General features: G+C 46.7%; 1 protein-coding gene across 1 annotated transcript in view; it reads left to right on the top strand.

Moving 5' to 3' along the window:
* Nucleotides 1–22,811, top strand: part of CCDC73 (coiled-coil domain containing 73) — a 627,966-nt gene that overhangs the window by 542,427 nt on the left and 62,728 nt on the right. The window contains exons 9-10 of the mRNA XM_075325586.1: nucleotides 1,010–2,383; nucleotides 4,212–4,279. Coding sequence (XP_075181701.1) covers nucleotides 1,010–2,383; nucleotides 4,212–4,279 — 1,442 coding nt within the window. The remainder of the gene's footprint in view (nucleotides 1–1,009; nucleotides 2,384–4,211; nucleotides 4,280–22,811) is intronic.

Raw genomic sequence — 22,811 nt, 5'->3', positions numbered from 1 at the left:
GCGGGGCTGGCGGTGGCGATCGGAGCCATGGCGGGGCTGACGGTGGCGGGCGGGGCGATCGGAGACAGCGGCGGGGCTGGAGCTGGCGGGCGGGGCGATCGGAGACAGCGGTGGGGCTGGCGGTGGCGGACGGGGCGATCGGAGACAGCGGCGGGGCTGGCAGAGCGATCGGAGACAGTGGCGGGGCTGGCGGTGGCGGGCGGGGTGATAGGAGACAGCGGCGGGGCTGGCAGGGCGATCGGGGACAGGGGCGGGCGGCGGGGGTAGCAACTTACCGATGGGCACCCGCAGAGACCGCTTTCCTCGGCTTTCAGGGACGGACACAGGTCACCGGCACCAGATCCACGGTGATTGGAGAGATCGGTCACAAGACCGGTCTCTACAATCAGAGCTGGGGGCGGATGAAGAACCGATCACCCAGCTCCAGCCAATGGCCAGTGCTACAGCAGCACTGATCAAGGGTGGATTTCAATGTTCCAGCCATTTTCAATGGCTGGAACATTACAGTGACTGTAATTTGCTGAGCGGCGTTCGTCAGCCATTCACAGCCTCTGTAGGTTTGGGGAGGAGGCACCACCCCTCCTGAGGTCAGGCAGAGGTCCCCTCCTTCCCGAATCTACTGTTTAATTAAACAAATTTCACTCCCCGGGGCTCCGGGACCGCGATTTCGCCATGACGTACTGGGTACGTCATGGGTCGTTTAGCACCATGTCACCATGACGTACCCAGTACATCAAGGGTCGTTAAGAGGTTAATGGCTGTGTGTTGAGTTATTTAGAGGTCACACCAAATTTACACTGTCATACAAGCTGTACACTGATTACTGTACATTGTATCAGTGTCAGATCTTCAGTGCTTTCCCATGAAAAGATATATTAAAATATTTACAAAAATGTGAGGGGTGTACTCACTTTTGTGATATACTGTAGCTAATAATATATACAGTGATATTTGATATAGACAGTTTGATATTTGGTGGTAATGTTACTTACTTTTTGTTTTAACATAGATGCAAACAACATTCAATATGTTTATAACATCACAGATAAGGGACATCTTAGTGAAGAACAGAAAGATGAGAGTTGTCTCTCAGAGAACAAAGTCGACGTTCCCATTGTGGAACAGAATATAAGAGGGTCCTTGGATGGAAAATGTACAGAAGAAATCCCAGTTAACATGGGATGTCATGTTGTTGATGAGTATGTAGAGAGAATGGCCAAACTCCATACAACAGTGCAGAAAAAAGTCATGGCAATGTCCATGGAGATGCTGCCAGACAATAATAAACTTCCAGCTGTCTGCAGTGAAGAAGCAAGTCTGCAGACAGACTCCAGTCATTGTAAGTCTGAAGATGGTACTAGTAGAGAAGTATATATTGTAGTTGAAAAGCCAGACAGGACAGGCTATGACCGAGGTGACTTGATAAATGAGGTATGCTCAGAAGAATCCCAATTACTTAATAAATCTGCAGAACAGTTAATATATGAGCAGGGTACAACCAGGGACAGCGCCCCAACTGGAAACGGTCCCAGTTGTGCTCTTAAGGATGGAAATTATCACTTATCTGCTTTGAATAGGGAGACATCAGCTATGAGCACAAAGTCTTGCAGCCATGATCACATACTATTGGGTATAGAAGAACCAATGCTGCAAAAAACTGAGAATCCACATGGAGTATGTGCGCACTCCCTCTTTTCTAAACTAACAGAAAAAATTGATCTAAAGTCAGTCGAGATCAAAGATATAGCCAAGCACTGTATGGATATGGTGACTTTAAATACAAGCATTACCAATCTCGAAAAAGGAGAAATTAAGACTAAATGTTTGGGTCAAGAAATTATTTTAACTCTTAGTCCTCAATACCCAGTAGGCAATTTACATTTACAGTCTGCTTTAGATCTTAAGCAGGGGGACAGCAATATACAATCATTACACTATACTGAAAATACAGATGTCTTTAATGTTAAAAATGTGTATCTGATGGAGAACTGCACTCTGGATACTAGAAAAGACACAAATATAGAAGAAACAGTTGAAGATGTAAATGAAAAGAGTAAATTGTGCACTGATAACCTGACAGATCAAACTAGTGACCCAGGGAAGGTAGGAGACAAAGCAGCTTGCATTGAAGAAAATGATAATATAGCTGCTGGCTGCATGTCTCAAGAATTCGACAGCATGCTTTCAGATGAGAAATCTGGTGTAGAGTTATCATCAAAGAAGGAGGAAAAGTCCAAACCCAGTGGAAAAAGCCCAATAAATCCAAACAATTTGGCAAAATTAGTTTATTTACCAGGATCAAATTTGAGGGATGGACTAAACATTTTACCCATCAATGAAACTAAACTGTCAGGGCAAGATTTACTCTCCAAAGACGAGCATGGTGAGTTGCCACTAGCTTTTGTAAACTGTTTGATTGGTAAATTATGTGGATATGTCTTTTAAATATGAATGAACCAGCCAAGTTTTTCAAAAGGAAGATGCTTCTGAAAACTTTTGTCCTGAAGATTTTTTTCCAATATTGTTTTGCAATGTTTTTGGCCACCAGCTTTTTTTGAAAACTGTATTGAATAAACTAATCAGCGGTGAGTGCAATTTGCCTAGAGAACGGTCAAGTCACTGCTTTTAACCCGTTTGCATGTTTGGAAACCTAAATATCACATGGAGTTTTGCACAAAGTTCGCCGTCCGTCATGGCAGCATCGGCTTCTGCTGAAATTGCAGATTCTGACACTCCGCCAGATGTTTTTTCTGGTGTCTGAGATCAACACTGGCAGACTCGGGCATCGACCTGCTGTGTGTCTATTTATAGGCAGGCTAGGATGAGTCAATCTCTGCTGGTCTGCTTGCTCCTTTTATCACATGTTGTTGAGAGGCCTTTCACATCTGCTCCCCTCCTATTTATGCTGGTTGAATCCTTCCACCCATGCCAGCTATAGTTTGTTCTATGTTGGTCTGTGAAGTGTGGTATCCCAGACTGTCTGCTGAAATATGTGCTTATTAATTTGTGCGGTTTTGGAGATTACCTCTGTTGTTTTGTACTTCCTTCCTGCTCTTGTTTTCCTCCTGAATCTCTTACTGTCTTATTTTGTGTGTGCGTGCTGTGTGACAGAGTTTTGGTTTTGCTTGTGTGTCTTTATATGTGGACTTCATCACACTACTGTCCTGTCCATCCCTGGAAGGAGGGGGAGGGATAATCAGATCATGACTGGTTAGTAGCAGGGCTAGGAAGGAGACTCGGACCTCTCCACCATCGGGAGTATTCCTGAGATTATTTATAGCATGACCAGCCCTAGCTTGAGGGACAGATTGTGAGCCCCAGTTCCCTGCTATCCCATAGTCATTGTGACACTGAAGCAGTTAAAAGAAGGAAAAAAAAATGAAAATCAAGTCATTTTTACATTACTATGTTCTTTATTTTTACCATCTATCTAGATTTTTTCAAGTGGTTTACATAATGTATCTGCTTGAAAAAGACATTTATAATATCATAATAAAATAACCATACTTCCCATTCCAATTCCTCACAGATTTTCTCCCAGATGTCGCTCTCTGCTAGTCCTGCAAATTGTCATTTATCATTCACATGACTGCTGCAGCCAATCACTTGCCTCATGCCAATATGTAAAGCATGAGACCACTATGGCCAAAGTTTGGCTGTAGCAATTATACCGATGTTTAATTTGAAAATAGAGAAAAACCCCTGAAAACATTCTGCAATTTACATATAATTTGTATCTATACATGTCATTGACCATACAAATTAAAAAATGAAGACAATGTGACAATGTAGACATTTTTATATTCCCCTTTGAGCAACTGCAGCATTTTAGCCCAAAGAAGAAATGCAGTGAAAAGCTGCTACACGCTGAGCAGGAGGTATTCTTAGTGATTTGGGATTGTTAGGTCCCATGCCCATAGCTGATACCATACAGAAGCCAATAAGTGACATTATGGTATGGGTCATCATCAAACGGTGCATGTAGCACTTAGCACAACTTCTAGGTGGGGATACACAGTGCTTCTGCAGGAGCCTTTACAGCAGCACAAGGAGCTGTGCTGTGAAAAAAGGGCCCAAACAAAAAAAATGTCATCTGATGCAGCTGATTTACTCTGGAATGTGTCTAGCAATAGATCTTCTAAATCATTATTCATCAGTCTCAATAATTAAGTATTAGTTATTTGACATTTTGTTTTCCGCTGTTCTTCCAGTTTCCAAGAATGCAGATCAGGCATTTTACAATTCCTCTATTCCCAGACGGGCAACCTCCTTGGAAAACGTAAGTCTATTACAAATCTTCACTGCCGGCCCTACACTGATATAACCCCATAGGTACAGTTAGGTCCAGAAATATTTGGACAGTGACACAATTTTCGCGAGTTGGGCTCTGCATGCCACCACATTGGATTTGAAATGAAACCTCTACAACAGAATTCAAGTGCAGATTGTAATGTTTAATTTGAAGGTTTGAACAAAAATATCTGATAGAAATTGTAGGAATTGTACACATTTCTTTACAAACACTTCACATTTTAGGAGGTCAAAAGTAATTGGACAAATAAACCAAACCCAAACAAAATATTTTTATTTTCAATATTTTGTTGCGAATCCTTTGGAGGCAATCACTGCCTTAAGTCTGGAACCCATGGACATCACCAAACGCTGGGTTTCCTCCTTCTTAATGCTTTGCCAGGCCTTTACAGCCGCAGCCTTCAGGTCTTGCTTGTTTGTGGGTCTTTCCGTCTTAAGTCTGGATTTGAGCAAGTGAAATGCATGCTCAATTGGGTTAAGATCTGGTGATTGACTTGGCCATTGCAGAATGTTCCACTTTTTTGCACTCATGAACTCCTGGGTAGCTTTGGCTGTATGCTTGGGGTCATTGTCCATCTGTACTATGAAGCGCCGTCCGAACAACTTTGTGGCATTTGGCTGAATCTGGGCTGAAAGTATATCCCTGTACACTTCAGAATTCATCCGGCTACTCTTGTCTGCTGTTATTTCATCAATAAACACAAGTGACCCAGTGCCATTGAAAGCCATGCATGCCCATGCCATCACGTTGCCTCCACCATGTTTTACAGAGGATGCGGTGTGCCTTGGATCATGTGCCGTTCCCTTTCTTCTCCAAACCTTTTTCTTCCCATCATTCTGGTACAGGTTGATCTTTGTCTCATCTGTCCATAGAATACTTTTCCAGAACTGAGCTGGCTTCATGAGGTGTTTTTCAGCAAATTTAACTCTGGCCTGTCTATTTTTAGAATTGATGAATGGTTTGCATCTAGATGTGAACCCTTTGTATTTACTTTCATGGAGTCTTCTCTTTACTGTTGACTTAGAGACAGATACACCTACTTCACTGAGAGTGTTCTGGACTTCAGTTGATGTTGTGAACGGGTTCTTCTTCACCAAAGAAAGTATGCGGCGATCATCCACCACTGTTGTCATCCGTGGACGCCCAGGCCTTTTTGAGTTCCCAAGCTCACCAGTCAATTCCTTTTTTCTCAGAATGTACCCGACTGTTGATTTTGCTACTCCAAGCATGTCTGCTATCTCTCTGATGGATTTTTTCTTTTTTTTCAGCCTCAGGATGTTCTGCTTCACCTCAATTGAGAGTTCCTTAGACCGCATGTTGTCTGGTCACAGCAACAGCTTCCAAATGCAAAATCACACACCTGTAATCAACCCCAGACCTTTTAACTACTTCATTGATTATAGGTTAACGAGGGAGACGCCTTCAGAGTTAAATGCAGCCCTTAGAGTCCCTTGTCCAATTACTTTTGGTCCTTTGAAAAAGAGGAGGCTATGCATTACAGAGCTATGATTCCTAAACCGTTTCTCCGATTTGGATGTGAAAACTCTCATATTGCAGCTGGGAGTGTGCACTTTCAGCCCATATTATATATATAATTGTATTTCTGAACATGTTTTTGTAAACAGCTAAAATAACAAAACTTGTGTCACTGTCCAAATATTTCTGGCCCTGACTGTATGAACAACTCTGCTGGTATCAGACATTCAAGAAGCTTTTAGTACAGTCACCAGGGAGACATATTATGCTGTAACATGTAGAAAAAGTAAAAAAGTAATGTAAAAATGTAACGCAGCGAGGGACGATAGTCATGGGCAAGTGCTGCAGTTGTCAACCCACCCCGGTACGCTACAGGCATGGGGTCCAGAATGGATAATGGAGTGGGTGTGAAGGTGGTACCTGTTTTAAGCTGGACGCCCCAAGCTTCAGCCGGCCTTTCTGGCTCCCTTTCACACTGTGCGATGTTACATTTGGCGTTACTAGAGATGAATCTACAACCAGTTAAAACTTCAACAGCTTTATGGTACATTTGCTCAAAACACTGTTTCCTTTCACTATTTACAGGTTTGATATTACATTCTCCAACAGGCATTTTTTTATCTATACATTCCGGCTCTCCCATTACGACTGCAGTCAGAGTCCCACCGGCTATCAAAGAGTTTGAGGGTTTGACGCTGCTGTTAGGCGCTGTGCTGTTCCCTGGAATGCTATGCTACTTTCACAGGATAACTCGTCGTCTTCTTGTGGTATCAGTGGCCCTGTCAGTTAACACCGACTCCGCTGACTGTCAGCATCGTTGATGATAGCCCTCTTCAGGAATGGGCGCTTTCTGATCCCTCGTTCCAGCTTTGCTCAGTAACAGGATGGTAGTTGTATTCAGACTCTATGTGGTGATATTATTTGATCATGGTGTGGTTGCATTATTTTGCAATGTACATATGTGGCGCTCCTAAGGCTCCAGTCGTCACAGGGCATTGCATTTCATTTAACATGTAGTGCTTAGACTCAAGTGATGAAGGAGTTAATCACTAGTGGGTTTTTTTCACTTGGGTCATTCCACTTCAAGTGGACCAGTTTTAAAAATAGTCCCCACTCGACCTTCTCCTATTTTGGTGAAAATTTATAAGGATGTACATGTATTTGTTAGGACCAGGAGGACGGGTAGGCCCAGGAGGTGGATCCACTGGACTGAGCACCCCACCGAGGGCATGTTGCCCGGTAGCCAGAGCACTACGTGTAGCAGGACAGTCCGTTCAGAGGAATGGAGTGAAGAAGTCCCTGGGACCACGGAGTCTCTGAAGGTAGTCCAGGTGACGGAGCTCAGGTTCGGAGGCCGAGATGATGTCAGGCAGAGTTTGGAACCAGCTGAGCGAGGAGGTCGGTCACCACACGGATCCAGGGATCGGAGACGGTAGGGACTGACGAGATGGCGGACAGTCACCGTTCGGGGTTCTGGAACCGTCAGGACCGGTTGGCGAGACAGGAGCGACTCTACAAGAGAGATAGGCGAGTACGGGACAAAGCACAGGGAGACCTGACTCCTAGCTTAGCAAACACGAAGAACAGGCCCCGCCCACTTGGAAAGGATCCCCCTATATACCCTGTACCTGGATCTTCAATATCCTGTTGGAGGATGCTGGCCCTTTAAGAGAGGTTCAATGACCGCGCGCACGCCCTAATGCGCATGCGCGAGGCCCAGGTGTCAGAGGCCAGAGCAGGAAGCCGTGCACAGGAGGCAGGAGTGCCGGGCTGGCTCAGCATCGCAAACGGGCGCCGGGAGCGGTGACCGGGTTGCCTGGAGGACGCAGGTGAGGGAGCATGGAGGCTGTAGAGCGGGGGACCGGGGAGCGTGGCACGGGAGCCGGGAAGCGTGGCACGGGAGCCGGGAAGCGTGGCAGGGGAGCCGGGGAGCGTGGCAGGGGAGCCGGGGAGCGTGGCAGGGGAGCCGGGGAGTGTGACAGTATTTTTGAAAAGATGTTCTGTAAATTTTTAGGGCCAGATCTCAAATACATTGGGCACTGTTGACCTTTCACTGGAGGTTCCACCAAGCCTGCGGCTTCAGCTAAGAGGATTTTGCAAACATTGGCACATAGCCATTAGAGTTCTATACTGGCTATGATGCTGACATTTGGCATACTAGCTCAACTTTTGCTGCTAAACACGATAAAATTATTACCGGCTATGACAAAACAATATTTCGGCCGCAATTTTGTGTCAAAGTAGCTTGTAAAACACGTCGCATAAAATTTATGCCTAACTTTGCCCATATATAACTCAAGACCAAAAACTAATAGTAGCTGGTGCTTTGCCCTGTACACCAAACATCTACATTACTTTGCATTGCTGCAATATCACGGTCAAAGCATATGTATTTGTGGAAATATTCACACCCACATATGATGAAAAATTTTAAAAAAACGAATTTTACCTATTTTTAGGTCAAATTTCTCAAAAAGGGTACCCCTAAAATACATTAATTCTGATATCATTATAAAAAACACATTTTTCTCTACAAGGATCATTGTTTTGTTTTTTTGAGTTTCTCAGTTTAAAAAAAGAAAAATGCCACTGAATGGTAACTGCACTATTCAAACCCTTGCGTTGGTCCATGGTGGTTATACCACAACCAATTCCCTAAGAATTAGAATTATAATCCTATTAAGAATTGTAATAATGCTGTCTTTCGAGAATTAGCAGCCCCATCACCTAGGAGCCACGGCCGATAGCCGTGCAAGGCCAGCCGCGGGCGGTCTCTTTATCGCAGGTTTCGAAGCCTGAGGGTGGGTGTCTTTGCCTAGAATCCCAAGCCTAATATTGGATATCTTTTGTTGGTTCCCAAGCCATAATGTTCAGTCTAAGTGGTCTGGAACTGTTGCTGAATTTGTAACATAATTGGTTCAGAGAAGCTGTATTGTCGGCCCATTGCTGTTGCAGCTGGTGCTGGAATTATTGCAATGATTGACTGCGCGGGAATCCAGCATGTATCATTTCTCACAGGCCAGTGAAAGAAGCTAGCTGGTCCATGAGGATGCATAAAATGTATTAATGCATCATGGTCGTCGACTGAAATTTCAGAAATATTTCCAATTCACCAGTTCCTATCGTAAATGCAGGCAATGTATTGCCCTGGCAGGAGGTTTGCAATTGGCACAAAAGGCATTTCTGATCTGACAGATCTATCTACATGGGCAATGAAAGATTATGGGTCATTTGACAACCTTGAAATGTGAATCTTTTTGTCATCAATTGGCACAAACTTGTGATTTTCTCTTGTTCCAGCAATTGTATGTCAAACAACAAGGACAAGGCTAACAAATTGATAGCTCGCAAATTCTTTTTGGTGTTATGACCTTTCTTCCCAAAAGGATTGCAACTCGATTTTTGCAAAGGCTCATATTTGGTCAAGAAAGGAGCTTCATGGTATAAATGTGGCGCCCCTGACCTGGTCAGGCACCACAGAGTATTGCACCCATGCTGGGGCAGTGCTTCCAGGTAATCTCCAAAGGCCAGGATGAGGTGCGCACACAAACACATAGTGACCAGGTCTCCCACACCATTAGAAGGGACCCTTGGGTAGCCAGAAGGGGTTAACTTTCAATTCCCATCAAGGGGTGTGCTCAGAGGCTGGTTGCTAGGAAGCAGGGCAGACAGGAAGAGAAGGAGCAGCAGGCAGTCTGCAGCAGTGTGTTCAGGATTGTGGAAGGGAGCAGAGGGTCTCTCAGGTCAGCCAGGCCCTGCGGAGTGCAGTAGCTGAAAACGGGGGAGAAAGGGTACCTGTGGGTCAGCCTGAAAGACACCCAGAGAGAGGGGTGGCTGAGTAAGGGAATCCCTGGTATTCCAGGATGCAAGGGGAGACAGGTCCCCAGAGCAGACAGCAAATCATCCAGAGCTGCTCAACCTTCAGGTGGGGGTACTTCATGCCCCCACCACCACAACATAGAGCCCGAGTCAAGCAACAATCAGGAGGCCCATAAGGGGACAGGGCCAGAAGCCATCCCACCAAGGTCACGCTGCATGCAGACGGGCCAGAGAGGGGAGCGGGGTTGAAAACAGCTTCCCTGGAGTAATCCTACCATACTTCAAGTGAGGGGTCCTCCCAAAAACAAAAAGGAGTGCAAGGAGGGCGAGTGGACAGCTACCCTCAGAACGGCCTTCTGGAATTCCTGGTTCCACCTGGTTATCGCAGTGTCGCCCGGGCATCTCACAGTGACCACCAAACAGTGAGTAAACACGTTAAAAGACTTATTGGACTGTGTTTGAGTCATTCTGCAACCTGTGGTTCCACACACTTACACAGGGCCCTGGGGCTTGCCTCACTCTCGGGAGGCCACTACAACTAACTGCACCCACCATCAGCCCCAGACACCCCTTAATCTGCAGTGACGGTCCCCAATGACCGCAATACCGAGAGTGGCGTCACGACAATCCTAAGAGAAGACATCTTACCTGTGACCAGACAGTCCCGTGGAGTCCCTGAAGGTAACGCACCAGACCGCTGCAGCAGCCCTGGGCTCCACATAAACAGATTTGTGAATGTTCGTCAAAATTTAGTCCCACTCGTCAACGCAGCAATTTCTGTTCATCCAATCCAAAGCTGGTAAACAATTTCAACTCATCCTTGCTATGGGTGAATGTCTTAAGGTGGCACTTCGAATTGTTCGCAAGGCCGATAGAGCACTGGGCCGATTCTTAATCAATTTCATTCTCCATCGCTAAAAAATATATATTATATGCATTAAAATGTAACAATAGTCAATAACTTTTCATAAATAAAAAGGTTTATAGGTTTTTGATTATAATAGACATTGCTAGCAACAATACAACTCTGTAACATGTGATAAGAATCTGAAAATCAAACAATAACTCAATGCATTACGCGCATAAATAACACCATGTTCAGTGGCATTTTTCTTTTCTTAAATGGAGAGACTCCAAAAAAAAAAACAATGATCCTTGTAGAGAAAAATGTGCTCTTTATAATGATATCAGAATTAATATATTTTAGGGGTACCCTTTTTGAGAAATTTGACCTAAAAATAGCTAAAATTCGTTTTTTTTTTAAGTTTTACATCATATGTGGGTGTGAATATTTCCACAAATACATATGCTTTGACCGTGATATTGCAGCAATGCACAGTCATGTAGATGTTTGGTGTACAGGGCAAAGCACCAGTTACTATTGGTTTTTGGTCTTGAGTTATATATGGGCAAAGTTAGGCATACATTTTATGCGATGCGTTTTACAAGCTACTTTGACACAAAATTGCGGCCGAAATATTGTTTTGTCATAACCGGTAATAATTTTGTTTAGCAGCAAAAGTTGAGCTAGTATGACAAATTTCAGCATCATAGCCAGTTTAGAACTCTAATGGCTATGTGCCAAAGTTTGCAAAATTCTCTTAGCTGAAGCCGCAGGTTTGGTGGAACCTCCAGTGAAAGGTCAACAGTGCCCAATGTATTTGAGATCTGGCCCTAAAAATTTACAGAACCTCTTTTCAAACATACATGATACATCCTTATAAATTTTCAGCAAAATCGGAGAAGGTCGAGTGGGGAGCACTGGTCCACTTGACATGGAATGACCCACTTGCAAAACATCTAGCTATGAGTCACTACTTACAACACAGGAAGCCAGGCAATCTGGGGAAATCCAGGTTACCAGGGCAACAGCCACTACGAGTTATTCCAAGGGTGGGGGCACTGAGTGAGTGAGAGACACACAAACAGATTCTAGTCAGAAGAGTCTGAGACAGCGAAGAGAGAACAGGTCCCCTGGGGGGAGTGCTACACCCAGCTCCCCTCAGGGGAACCGCCCGGGATGTATGCTTAGGAGCCATCTTGGGGAAGGAGGAGAGAGTGCCAGAACATCATGGGACTTGTAGTACCACGGCTACTATAGAGAGTGTTTCACAGAATTTCTATAGCTATGACCGGTCAGACTCGAAGAGGATGAGAGACAGAGGCGACCGGTCGAGATGGTGAGACAGAGGAGACATGGCAGCTGGGGGGAGCTTAACAGCTTCCACAGTGCCAGCGCAGTCAGGATGCAGAACCCTTGGTTGGGGAAACCTTTATGGGTCTAACAAATCTGCAGGGGTTGGGGATTTCATGTCCCATCGTCCACCACCCACTTTCCTGGAGCACAGTGACATATAGGATCCGGGGTCGGGTTTACAGCCAGGCCCCATGGATAGGACCCGCGTCACCTGCATACAAGACGGGACACTTAACACGGACTGCAGAGTCCCCAAGTAGCTTCAGGCCATGGGTAGCCGCGAGTCAGCGCAAGGAGGAAGGTCTCACACATTTTCACAGACACCGGTGATTGCCTTCAATTCAACCGGGACCGTCTGGAGTCCATCCATGGTGGCGGAAAACGGCACCTTCGGGGACCTTTAAGAACTGTGAGTAAACAGAACTTTGAACCGCAGCCCCGGTGTTGTCCTTGTCATTGCTGGTGCCGCCGCCCCACGCTTCAGCGCCGTCAGCCGTCCCTTTTGTCCTCATCCTCCCTGGGGCTCGCTCCACTTGTGGGGAGCCAGGCTGCATTAACATCAGCCCTGGAGGAGAGCAACATCTCGCAGAGGCGGCCAATTCCTGGCCGTGCACTATTGGTGGTGCTGCAAAGCAACCCCCTATTCCCATCCAACACCACTCCTGGAAGAGGAAAAGTCACAGGAAGGGTCCGTGGCGGAGGAAGCCAGGACCCACATTGCCATTGCAACCGGTGACCTGCTTCCCAGGGACCCTTCACACTCCTTCCATCCCCCTTTACACCAGACACCCATTCATTTGTCCTTTTACATGTAGCCGATGGGGCCATGGAGCCGGGTCAGGCCAGTTACAGCAACCCCACAAAACCACTGGCCCGGTGACGAGTGACCCATGAGGCCCCATGGGGTGCTACACATATAATAGTAGTTTTAGTTTTAATATGGTGGGTATTGTTCAGTAACACTATATAGAATGTGTTATTTGGTAATTGTATGACTTTTTTGTCACAGCATTACTAAAAAGAAAAGTAGATATTTATAGATTTGTATTATTTAATTATTTTTATTATGATGACAGTAAATGTATCACTAATTACTGTGAGACACTTTGGTAGGACTATTTTTTTTAGTACTGTTTACTCTGGCGTTCTTTGGTTTGTTGGCTGCGGCTTATTCCACTGTTTGCAGGCACTGCGGTGCTCAGCAAGCGTCAGGCACACAGCGAGTGTCAGTATCGCACACAGTCACAAAACAGGAGCACAGGCGCACAGCACTGCCTAGACTGGTCCTCTGCATATAGAGCCACACCCGGTAATACTATACTTACTGGACTGGTAGATACAGTCATATGGAAAAGTTTGGGCACCCCTATTAATGTTAACCTTTTTTCTTTATAACAATTTGGGTTTTTGCAACAGCTACAGTTAGGTCCAGAAATATTTGGACAGTGACACAAGTTTTGTTATTTTAGCTGTTTACAAAAACATGTTCAGAAATACAATTATATATATAATATGGGCTGAAAGTGCACACTCCCAGCTGCAATATGAGAGTTTTCACATCCAAATCGGAGAAAGGGTTTAAGAATCATAGCTCTGTAATGCATAGCCTCCTCTTTTTCAAGGGACCAAAAGTAATTGGACAAGGGACTCTAAGGGCTGCAATTAACTCTGAAGGCGTCTCCCTCGTTAACCTGTAATCAATGAAGTAGTTAAAAGGTCTGGGGTTGATTACAGGTGTGTGGTTTTGCATTTGGAAGCTGTTGCTGTGACCAGACAACATGCGGTCTAAGGAACTCTCAATTGAGGTGAAGCAGAACATCCTGAGGCTGAAAAAAAAGAAAAAAATCCATCAGAGAGATAGCAGACATGCTTGGAGTAGCAAAATCAACAGTTGGGTACATTCTGAGAAAAAAGGAATTGACTGGTGAGCTTGGGAACTCAAAAAGGCCTGGGCGTCCACGGATGACAACAGTGGTGGATGATTGCCGCATACTTTCTTTGGTGAAGAAGAACCCGTTCACAACATCAACTGAAGTCCAGAACACTCTCAGTGAAGTAGGTGTATCTGTCTCTAAGTCAACAGTAAAGAGAAGACTCCATGAAAGTAAATACAAAGGGTTCACATTTAGATGCAAACCATTCATCAATTCCAAAAATAGACAGGCCAGAGTTAAGTTTGCTGAAAAACACCTCATGAAGCCAGCTCAGTTCTGGAAAAGTATTCTATGGACAGATGAGACAAAGATCAACCTGTACCAGAATGATGGGAAGAAAAAAGTTTGGAGAAGAAAGGGAACGGCACATGATCCAAGGCACACCACATCCTCTGTAAAACATGGTGGAGGCAACGTGATGGCATGGGCATGCATGGCTTTCAATGGCACTGGGTCACTTGTGTTTATTGATGACATAACAGGAGACAAGAGTAGCCGGATGAATTCTGAAGTGTACCGGGATATACTTTCAGCCCAGATTCAGCCAAATGCCGCAAAGTTGATCGGACGGCACTTCATAGTACAGATGGACAATGACCCCAAGCATACAGCCAAAGCTACCCAGGAGTTCATGAGTGCAAAAAAGTGGAACATTCTGCAATGGCCAAGTCAATCACCAGATCTTAACCCAATTGAACATGCATTTCACTTGCTCAAATCCAGACTTAAGACGGAAAGACCCACAAACAAGCAAGACCTGAAGGCTGCGGCTGTAAAGGCCTGGCAAAGCATTAAGAAGGAGGAAACCCAGCGTTTGGTGATGTCCATGGGTTCCAGACTTAAGGCAGTGATTGCCTCCAAAGGATTCGCAACAAAATATTGAAAATAAAAATATTTTGTTTGGGTTTGGTTTATTTGTCCAATTACTTTTGACCTCCTAAAAAGTGGAGTGTTTGTAAAGAAATGTGTACAATTCCTACAATTTCTATCAGATATTTTTGTTCAAACCTTCAAATTAAACGTTACAATCTGCACTTGAATTCTGTTGTAGAGGTTTCATTTCAAATCCAATGTGGTGGCATGCAGAGCCCAACTCGCGAAAATTGTGTCACTGTCCAAATATTTCTGGACCTAACTGTATTTCAGTTTCATATATCTAATAACTGATGGATTCTGTAATATTTCTGGATTGAAATGAGGTTTATTGTACTAACAGAAAATGTGCAATCCGCATTTAAACAAAATTTGACCGGTGCAAAAGCATGGGCACCTCAACATAAAAGTGACATTAATATTTTGTAGATCCTCCTTTTGCATAAATAACAGCCTCTAGTCACTTCCTGTAGCTTTTAATGAGTTCCTGGATCCTGGATGAAGGTATATTTGGCCATTCCTGTTTGCAAAATAATTCCAGTTCAGTTAAGTTTGATGGTCGCCGAGCATGGACAGCACGCTTCAAATCATCTCACAGATTTTCAATGATATTCAGGTCTGGGGACTGGGATGGCCATTCCAGAACATTGTAATTGTTCCTCTGCATGAATGCCTGAGTATACATAAAGAGGTACACTGCACACTCAATGTGATGAATAATGTTTTAATTTATTGAAAATTCAAAAAAACCATGCAAAGGAAATGAACTAAAGACAGAAAATAGCTTGCCTTGGCTGTATAGCCGTCCTATACAGCCAAGGCACGTGAGTGCCGGCGTCCACACAGGCTCAGGGAATACATCCCAGGCGTTCCTGTTATCCCATCCATATCCTATATGCAACCATTACCTCTATATTGATCCAGCATTCTCCCTGGAATACAGAACTATTAGTGACAGACTCTGTGAACAAGGCCTGTGGCCGCAACGTCAGAGCTATTTTCTGTCTTTAGTTCATTTCCTTTGCATGGTTTTTTTGAATTTTCAATAAATTAAAACATTATTCATCACATTGAGTGTGCAGTGTACCTCTTTATGTATACTGAAGGGTTCTTCCCATTCACTAGCACCTCGCCCTCAAATTAGTGTGCACGCCCCTCTTTCCTATTGAATGCCTGAGTAGATTTGGAGCGGTGTTTTGGATCATTGTGTTGCTGAAATATCCATGCCCTGCGTAACTTCAACTTCGTCACTGATTCTTGCACATTATTGTCAAGAATCTGCTGATAGTGAGTTGAATCCATGCGACCCTCAACTTTAACAAGCTTCCCGGTGCCGGCATTGGCCACACAGCCCCAAAGCATGATGGAACCTCCACCAAATTTTACTGTGGGTAGCAAGTACTTTTCTTGGAATGCCGAGTTTTTTTGCCTCATGCATAACGCCTTTTTGTATGACCAAACAACTCAATCTTTGTTTCATCAGTCCACAGGACCTTCTTCCAAAATGTAACTGGCTTGTCCAAATGTGCTTTTGCATACCTCAGGAAACTCTTTTTGTGGCGTGCTTGCAGAAACGTCTCCTTTCGCATCACTCTCCCATACAGCTTCTCCTTGTGCAAAGTGCGCTGTATTGTTGACCGATGCACATTGACAGCATCTGCAGCAAGATGATGCTGCAGGTCTTTGGAGGTGGTCTGTGGATTGTCCTTGACTGTTCTCACCATTCTTCTTCTCTGCCTTTCTGATATTTTTCTTGGCCTGCCACTTCTGGGCTTAACAAGAACTGTACCTGTCTTCTTCCATTTCCTTACTATGTTCCTCACAGTGGAAACTGACAGTTTAAATCTCTGAGACAACTTTTTGTATCCTTCCCCTGAACAACTATGTTGAATAATCTTTGTTTTCAGATCAAGTTGAGAGTTTTTTTGAGGAGTCCATGATGCCACTCTTCATAGGAGATTCAAATAGGAGAACAACTTGCAAGTGGCCACCTTAAATACCTTTTCTCATGATTGGATACACCTGCCTATGAAGTTCAAAACTCAATGAGGTTACAAAACCAATTTAGTGCTTTAGTAAGTCAGTAAAGTCAGTAAAAAGTAGTTAGGCGTGTTCAAATCAAGAAATTGATAAGGGTGCCCATACTTTTGCACCGGTCAAATTTTGTTTAACAGCGGATTGCACATTTTCTGTTAGTACAATAAACCTCATTTCAATCCAGAAATATTACTGAGTCCATCAGTTATTAAATATATGAAACAAAAATAGCTGTTGCAAAAACCCAAATTGTTATAAAGAAAAAAGGTTAACATTAATAGGGGTGCCCAAACTTTTTCATATGACTGTATATAGGATATATAACCTGGCTAGGATAAAGATTAATTCATAATGTGTATATATGCTCCCCAGTAACTTGTATACCCCCCACTGGCCCCTAGTAACTTGTATGCTGCCCCCAGTAACTTGTATGTTCCTCCAGTAACTTGTAGGTCTCCCACAGTAACATGTAAACTCCCCACCCAGTGATGTGTATGTGATGATAAGTGATGTGCCAGCCCCTAGTAACATATATGCAGTTTATTGTGTTCCTATTTTAATGTTTGTTTTTTTTATAGGGGAGGCCCCATTCAGACTTTTTCTGTTGGGCCCCATGATTTTTATGAACCCCCCTGCTTCCAAGCTAAGAAGCCCAGGACCAATGACACCTAGTGGTATCTGGCAGTACTGCTGTTTCGGGCCAGTCCCGTCCCAGCAGCGGTCTAACCGCTCGGATCCGGCTGTCACTGCTCGAGGGTCTCTGGGCCCAGGGGCTCGGGGTCACGCCGAAACGTGATGGGGGTTAAATACAGGGGAGTTGGATATAGTTTGTGACACCACCCGTGGTGTGCGGTAATAGGGAGTACTGCCGCTGCCGTTGGGAGTACCCGGGGTGATGGACTGGGGCAGCCAGATGATGTTACCCTCCACTGGTAGGGAAAGGCCCCGAGACCCCAAATGGTGGGATGGATTGCAGGGGGAGCGCAGGCTCGCTGGTAGCAGGGGTTAATCAGGTACTCACTCAGAAGGAAAGCAGGCACTGACAACGTAGTAAACCAAGTCTCTGGGTGCCGCTGCCCTCTTGGGGAGCTTGTCTGGGTTCCGTCCCCTGCAGCATTGCCTGGTGGTCTGTAACCTGCCTCCGTGCACAGAATTTGAAAGTGTTCAGGTAGCCCATAAGCTTGGAGCTGTTCGGGCCCCGCTCCCTACTATGGGTAGCAGAGGAGCTTGCTCTCAGGAGCTCACACTTGGGATTTCAGTGGCCTGCTTTGCTTGGAAAGCCCTATCCCCCTTGTTGCGCTAGTGCCCCAGATCTCTAAGCTTCGTGGGAACAGTCCATAAAGGCCCTGTCCTCCGCAGGTTAATTGCCGGGTTGCTTGAAGCTTCTCCGCGACCTAGGGTCCAGTACCCCGACATGCTTTCGGCCCCAGACCAGCTTTTGGACTGCAGCTGCTGACCGTCCTCCTTGACTAAGCCAGCACCCAGTCCCAATCTCCCGCGACCGGGTCGCTGACTCCTCCGGGTCCAGACCACCGTCTGCAACCCAATCTACGTTTTCCTCTGGGAGCTCCAACTCCCAGCTTCCTCCAAGCTCCTCACAGCTCGAGGGCTACCACTCAACTCTTTTCTCCCCTGGAGTCGACTGACTTGTCACCTCTCTGCCTGACCCCTAGGTGGGCGGCCCTATTCCAGCTCAGCAGCCCACTGGTGTGCCTGACAGGGTGTGGTGCGAAGTGTGATTGGGATTTGTGGATGCTGATGGAGGCAGTACTGCAAGTTGGGAACCCAGAACCATGGGGGGTTGAGTCCTGCACTGGGAGACAAAGAGCGTGCAGTACCCTGTGACGACCTGACTAGTCCAGGGGCGTCACACTGTGACACAACCGCACATGGCAGGGCATTTGGAGATTTACACATTACACATTATACACACTGTCATGAACCGGGCTGGGAAGGGCCACTCAATATCCCTCCGCTCGGTCCTGGACCTGTCAATCTTTGACGAAACTGCACCATGCAGCTGACACGCTTTTAAATGATAAATGGGGGAATATTTACATGGGATGATGCGTTTGTGATGCCACCCGTGGTATGTGGCAAGATAAGCGCTGCTGCTGCTGCTTTTCAGTTCCCTGGGGGAGTCGATGGTGATGTAGATAAGTTGATATAGCTCTCTACCGGTAGAGCTGGGCCCCAGGGCTTATGGGGTTGAGATGTAATGATGGGGTGCAGGGCCGGAGGCACAGACAATGACGGGGCAACACAGGAATGCAGTCACAAGGTCTTTACTCACAGTTAAGCGTTCCAGAATAACATGATCGGTCAAATGCTGCCCTTGGAGTGCTAAGTCCTGCTGTGATGGGCCCCAGCCGATCCCCGGATAGTTCGGAGGCACCACGCGATACACCCTTCTGTGTTCCTTCCCTGGTCATCTTCCTGCGCTGGCCTCTCCTGCCTGCCCAGCGCCTCACACAAAGAGCCCTGAGCTAGTGTTCGCGGGTCCTTTTGATGGGTGGTTATCTTGCCTTGTCCCTTGGTCCTATGTGATAACCTTTTCACTGGATCTGTGTGGATGTGGCTTCGGTACTTAAAGTAGCCTCAGCCTCCGGTTTGCTAGCTGAGCCTTGTAGTTCTCCACTAGTTGAGGGGCTGGTCCCCTTTGCGGCCAAGTCCCTCCACACCAGTATACCGGCTGTGGATGTGAGCCCATGGATGTATGGCGCACTTCCCGTGGTTCTGGGACTCCTTCTTCCCTGATCCTGGGACGAGCTGGTCCAGCTCCAGACCCAAGGACCTCTCTCCTCTGCGTCCACTTCCTGGCTGACTAACATTCTACAGTCTGCTTCCACTAGCTAAACTCCACCGCCAGACTAGCTTCGGGGCTGTGCTTTTGTGACGCCCTGGCAAAACCAGGTAGTCACAGATAGGCCCCCGCGTAACACCTTCCCTCACTCAGGAAACACACAGCACACCTGAAACCCTAGTCTCCACCCTTAGGGAAAGATAGACACACCAGTGGGCGTGACCAGGCAGTTGGACACGCCCACCCAGGGGTCTAGACAGCCAGGGGTGGGAAAACAAGCAGAAAAAGTTTGGAGTGAGTTTGGAGAGGAGTGTGGGCTGGAGCTAAGTGTAGCTCCAGCAGAGAAAGTTCAAGTTGAACGGTACCAGGGTAGGAGCCCTGGCGCCTTTGGCTAGAAAGCAGACGGTGGTCTCCGTCAGCAGGAGACGGGAAGATGGCTTGGCAGAACTGAGGTGGACCGGGACAGGGTTGTAGCCCGCCGGTACCGACACGGGGAACCGACCCAAAAACCGGAGCACAAAAGGGGGTACTCGGACCCTGAAGCCAGGACCGGAAACAAGCAGCCTGGTTAATTAACCGATTGAGGCCAGGACTAGAGGTCCTATCCCACCCAAAGTCCCTCATAGAAGACAACAGCCCACAGATAGGGATAAGAGGTCACCACCAGGGCCCATAGATCCCACGGGCTCCTTAGGCCACATCCAGCCGGGAGCGGACTCAGTTCCAAACTAGGAAGTCCACCTTACACAAAGTCAGTGAGGAGGAAAAGGATAGAGATGTACCGCCCTGAGAGGGGCCCGGCTGGGGGGGAGAGACAGTAGGGTGGTGGTGGGGTGGGATGAGGCGCGCAGCCGGGGAGGGCCACGTTGTCGTCCTACGGGTCATGACGCCACCCATGGGACGTGGTGACGGGATGCACCACCGCTGCGGCTGAAGTGATGGCGGGCTCGTCCGGGATTGGTGTTGTGGCCGCAGCCGAGATGTTAGCCCCTCCGTGGGTAGGGGCGGTGTGTCCCGGGGCCCGGTGGGGGAACTGGCGATGGTGTTGTTGTCGGGGTGCAGGGTGCCGTGCTGCGGTGCAGTGTCGTGCCCGGATGGCACTGGTGTACTCACGATTAATTCACACTCAGAGTCACTGGTAAACCAAAGTTCGGGTATGGTCAGTTCCCGCGGCCGGCTGCTGATGTCCCCTGTGGGGTTGATGGTGGCCCCTTTCCCGTGCACCTCTGGTTGTTGTGTTTCGGCTCCCCTGCCTGAGCAGTGGTAGCCCGCTCCCCGGCGTTGAGCTGCCGGAGGAGCCCTCAGTTGCCCGCAGGCGCTGGCCTGTCGGGTGTTTGGCCCTTGGTGGTGGCTCTCACCCGGTATCGGTGAACTCAGTGGCTGCTAAGCTAGGACGGGGTCTGAGTACCCGGTTTCTGGTGCTCCGGTACACGGTTGACTCCCCGGTTAAGGACAGGCGGGCTCCCACCCAGGTCCGGTCCGTACGGTTCCGCCGGTTGCTGTACCGGTACTCCTGCAGGCGGCCACCTGGGTCCCTGACAGCTCTGCTCCTCTACACCTCCTGTCCACTGCACTCCTCACACTAGACTCTCTGTGTTTCCTGCCTCAGGACAGTAGTCTCCTCGGTGGGCGTGTCTTTCCACCTGACTCCGCCCACCTGGTGTGCCCTACTGGCCCTGAGGGAGGCATCAGGTCTCCCTTTCGGGTGACATGTGTGTGACCTCACAGGGTTGGGGGTGTGTGTGAAATGTGGTAGATGTTATTACCTGTGACCCCTGGGGTCCAGGGCGTCACAGAGACCACCAGCCCGGGTGGGGGATACGAATGCAACCGGCCGCGGCGCCGGCCACCAGCACCTTGGTTTAAAAATCCTCCGAAAGCTAAGCAAAAACTCACAGACTAATGGCAGAAGATGTAAACTGCCCAGGCTAAAAAGACTAATGCACTGCCAGGATGCAGCAAGACCTCCATTAAATGGAGACTCAGAAACCAGCCCAGGTAGCAGGTAAAACTAAGCTGAACTCACAGACATGGGATTCATGGATCGTTATAAATTCAACAGACCAAGATTAAATTATATATTTAATCGCCTTAAAGGCACACTAGATAATACACTATACTGCATACGTCATGACGTCTTCAGGGGGTGGTAGGGCACTGGACACCCTCTTATAAAAACATAGTATCGGTGAGTAATGTTATCATACGAGTAATAATTCATTTGAGAAGTAAACAAGACCCCCAAAAATATGCACGTAATTCAGAAGTAAGTTGTCTCACCAGTGGCGTAGCTAGTGGTCCAGCTCAGGGGTAGTGCAACATCTGAATGGTCCCTAACCTGGTAACAACTATAGTATCACGCCTTAATAATGGGTAAACAGAAACCTCAGCAGATGACCAGGCTGCTACTGAAAATAAATCTATACAAACACTGATATTACCGCCATATAGTGGCCATATAGTGGTAGATATCAGTCCTGCAATACATGTGAGAGATTATAGTACAGTTATAGGTGGTGACATACAGCTAATGTTCTTTCTGATGAACTCATTCACTTTTCTCGTCTTTCCTTTCTGGCCCAGCCCGACATGACAACTTCTCCATACAGGGCTCGTCTGCAGAAATTACAAAACAGACTCATCTGACTTCTCACATTTCCAGCTCGACCCCATCTATTCCCGACCTGCACAAACCCCTCATCCTCCTGATACCCCCAATACTGAGCCACTGCTGCCATATGTGCCCCTATTACTGCACCTGCTGTGTGGTACAATAACAGTGCTCCTCTTACCACCCCACATACTAATGCCACCGCTATACCCCCACATGGTAATAATGCCTCATTTGTTCTCTCTAAATGGTAAAATTTGCCCCTCAAAATTATTATTGCCCTTGGAACGTGCCCTAGAAAAGTGTCCACACTTTGCCCCTAGAATGTAATAATGCCCCCCAGTGTGCCTGTGATGATCACAATACGCTGAGTGTCCCTAGAACAGAGGTGGGGAATCTTTTTTCTGCTGGGGGCCATTTGGAAATTACTACCAACCTTCGGGGGCCGCACAAAATTATCAATGTTTAAATTACCCTGTTGTGATGTTGTACCCGGCTGTGATGTTCAGTGATACTAATCATGTTTCTTCTCACAACTGTTTTTTCGGGTTTGTCTCCATCTGGATCATAGTCAACTCTTTGTGATAATAAGAATGGTAAATCATATACCTCACATAACAGACGCTGTATATACATCACAGGAGACGCTGGGGGCACATACATTACACAAGGGCCTGGGGACATGTAAATGCCCCCAGCATCTCCAATCTGATGTATATGCCCCCAGCATCTCCATGTGATGTGTAAGT

This window comes from Anomaloglossus baeobatrachus, chromosome 10 (genome assembly GCF_048569485.1).
Source record: "Anomaloglossus baeobatrachus isolate aAnoBae1 chromosome 10, aAnoBae1.hap1, whole genome shotgun sequence".
Taxonomy (NCBI): Eukaryota; Metazoa; Chordata; class Amphibia; order Anura; family Aromobatidae; genus Anomaloglossus; species Anomaloglossus baeobatrachus.
This window is presented reverse-complemented; position numbering and strand designations above follow the sequence as displayed.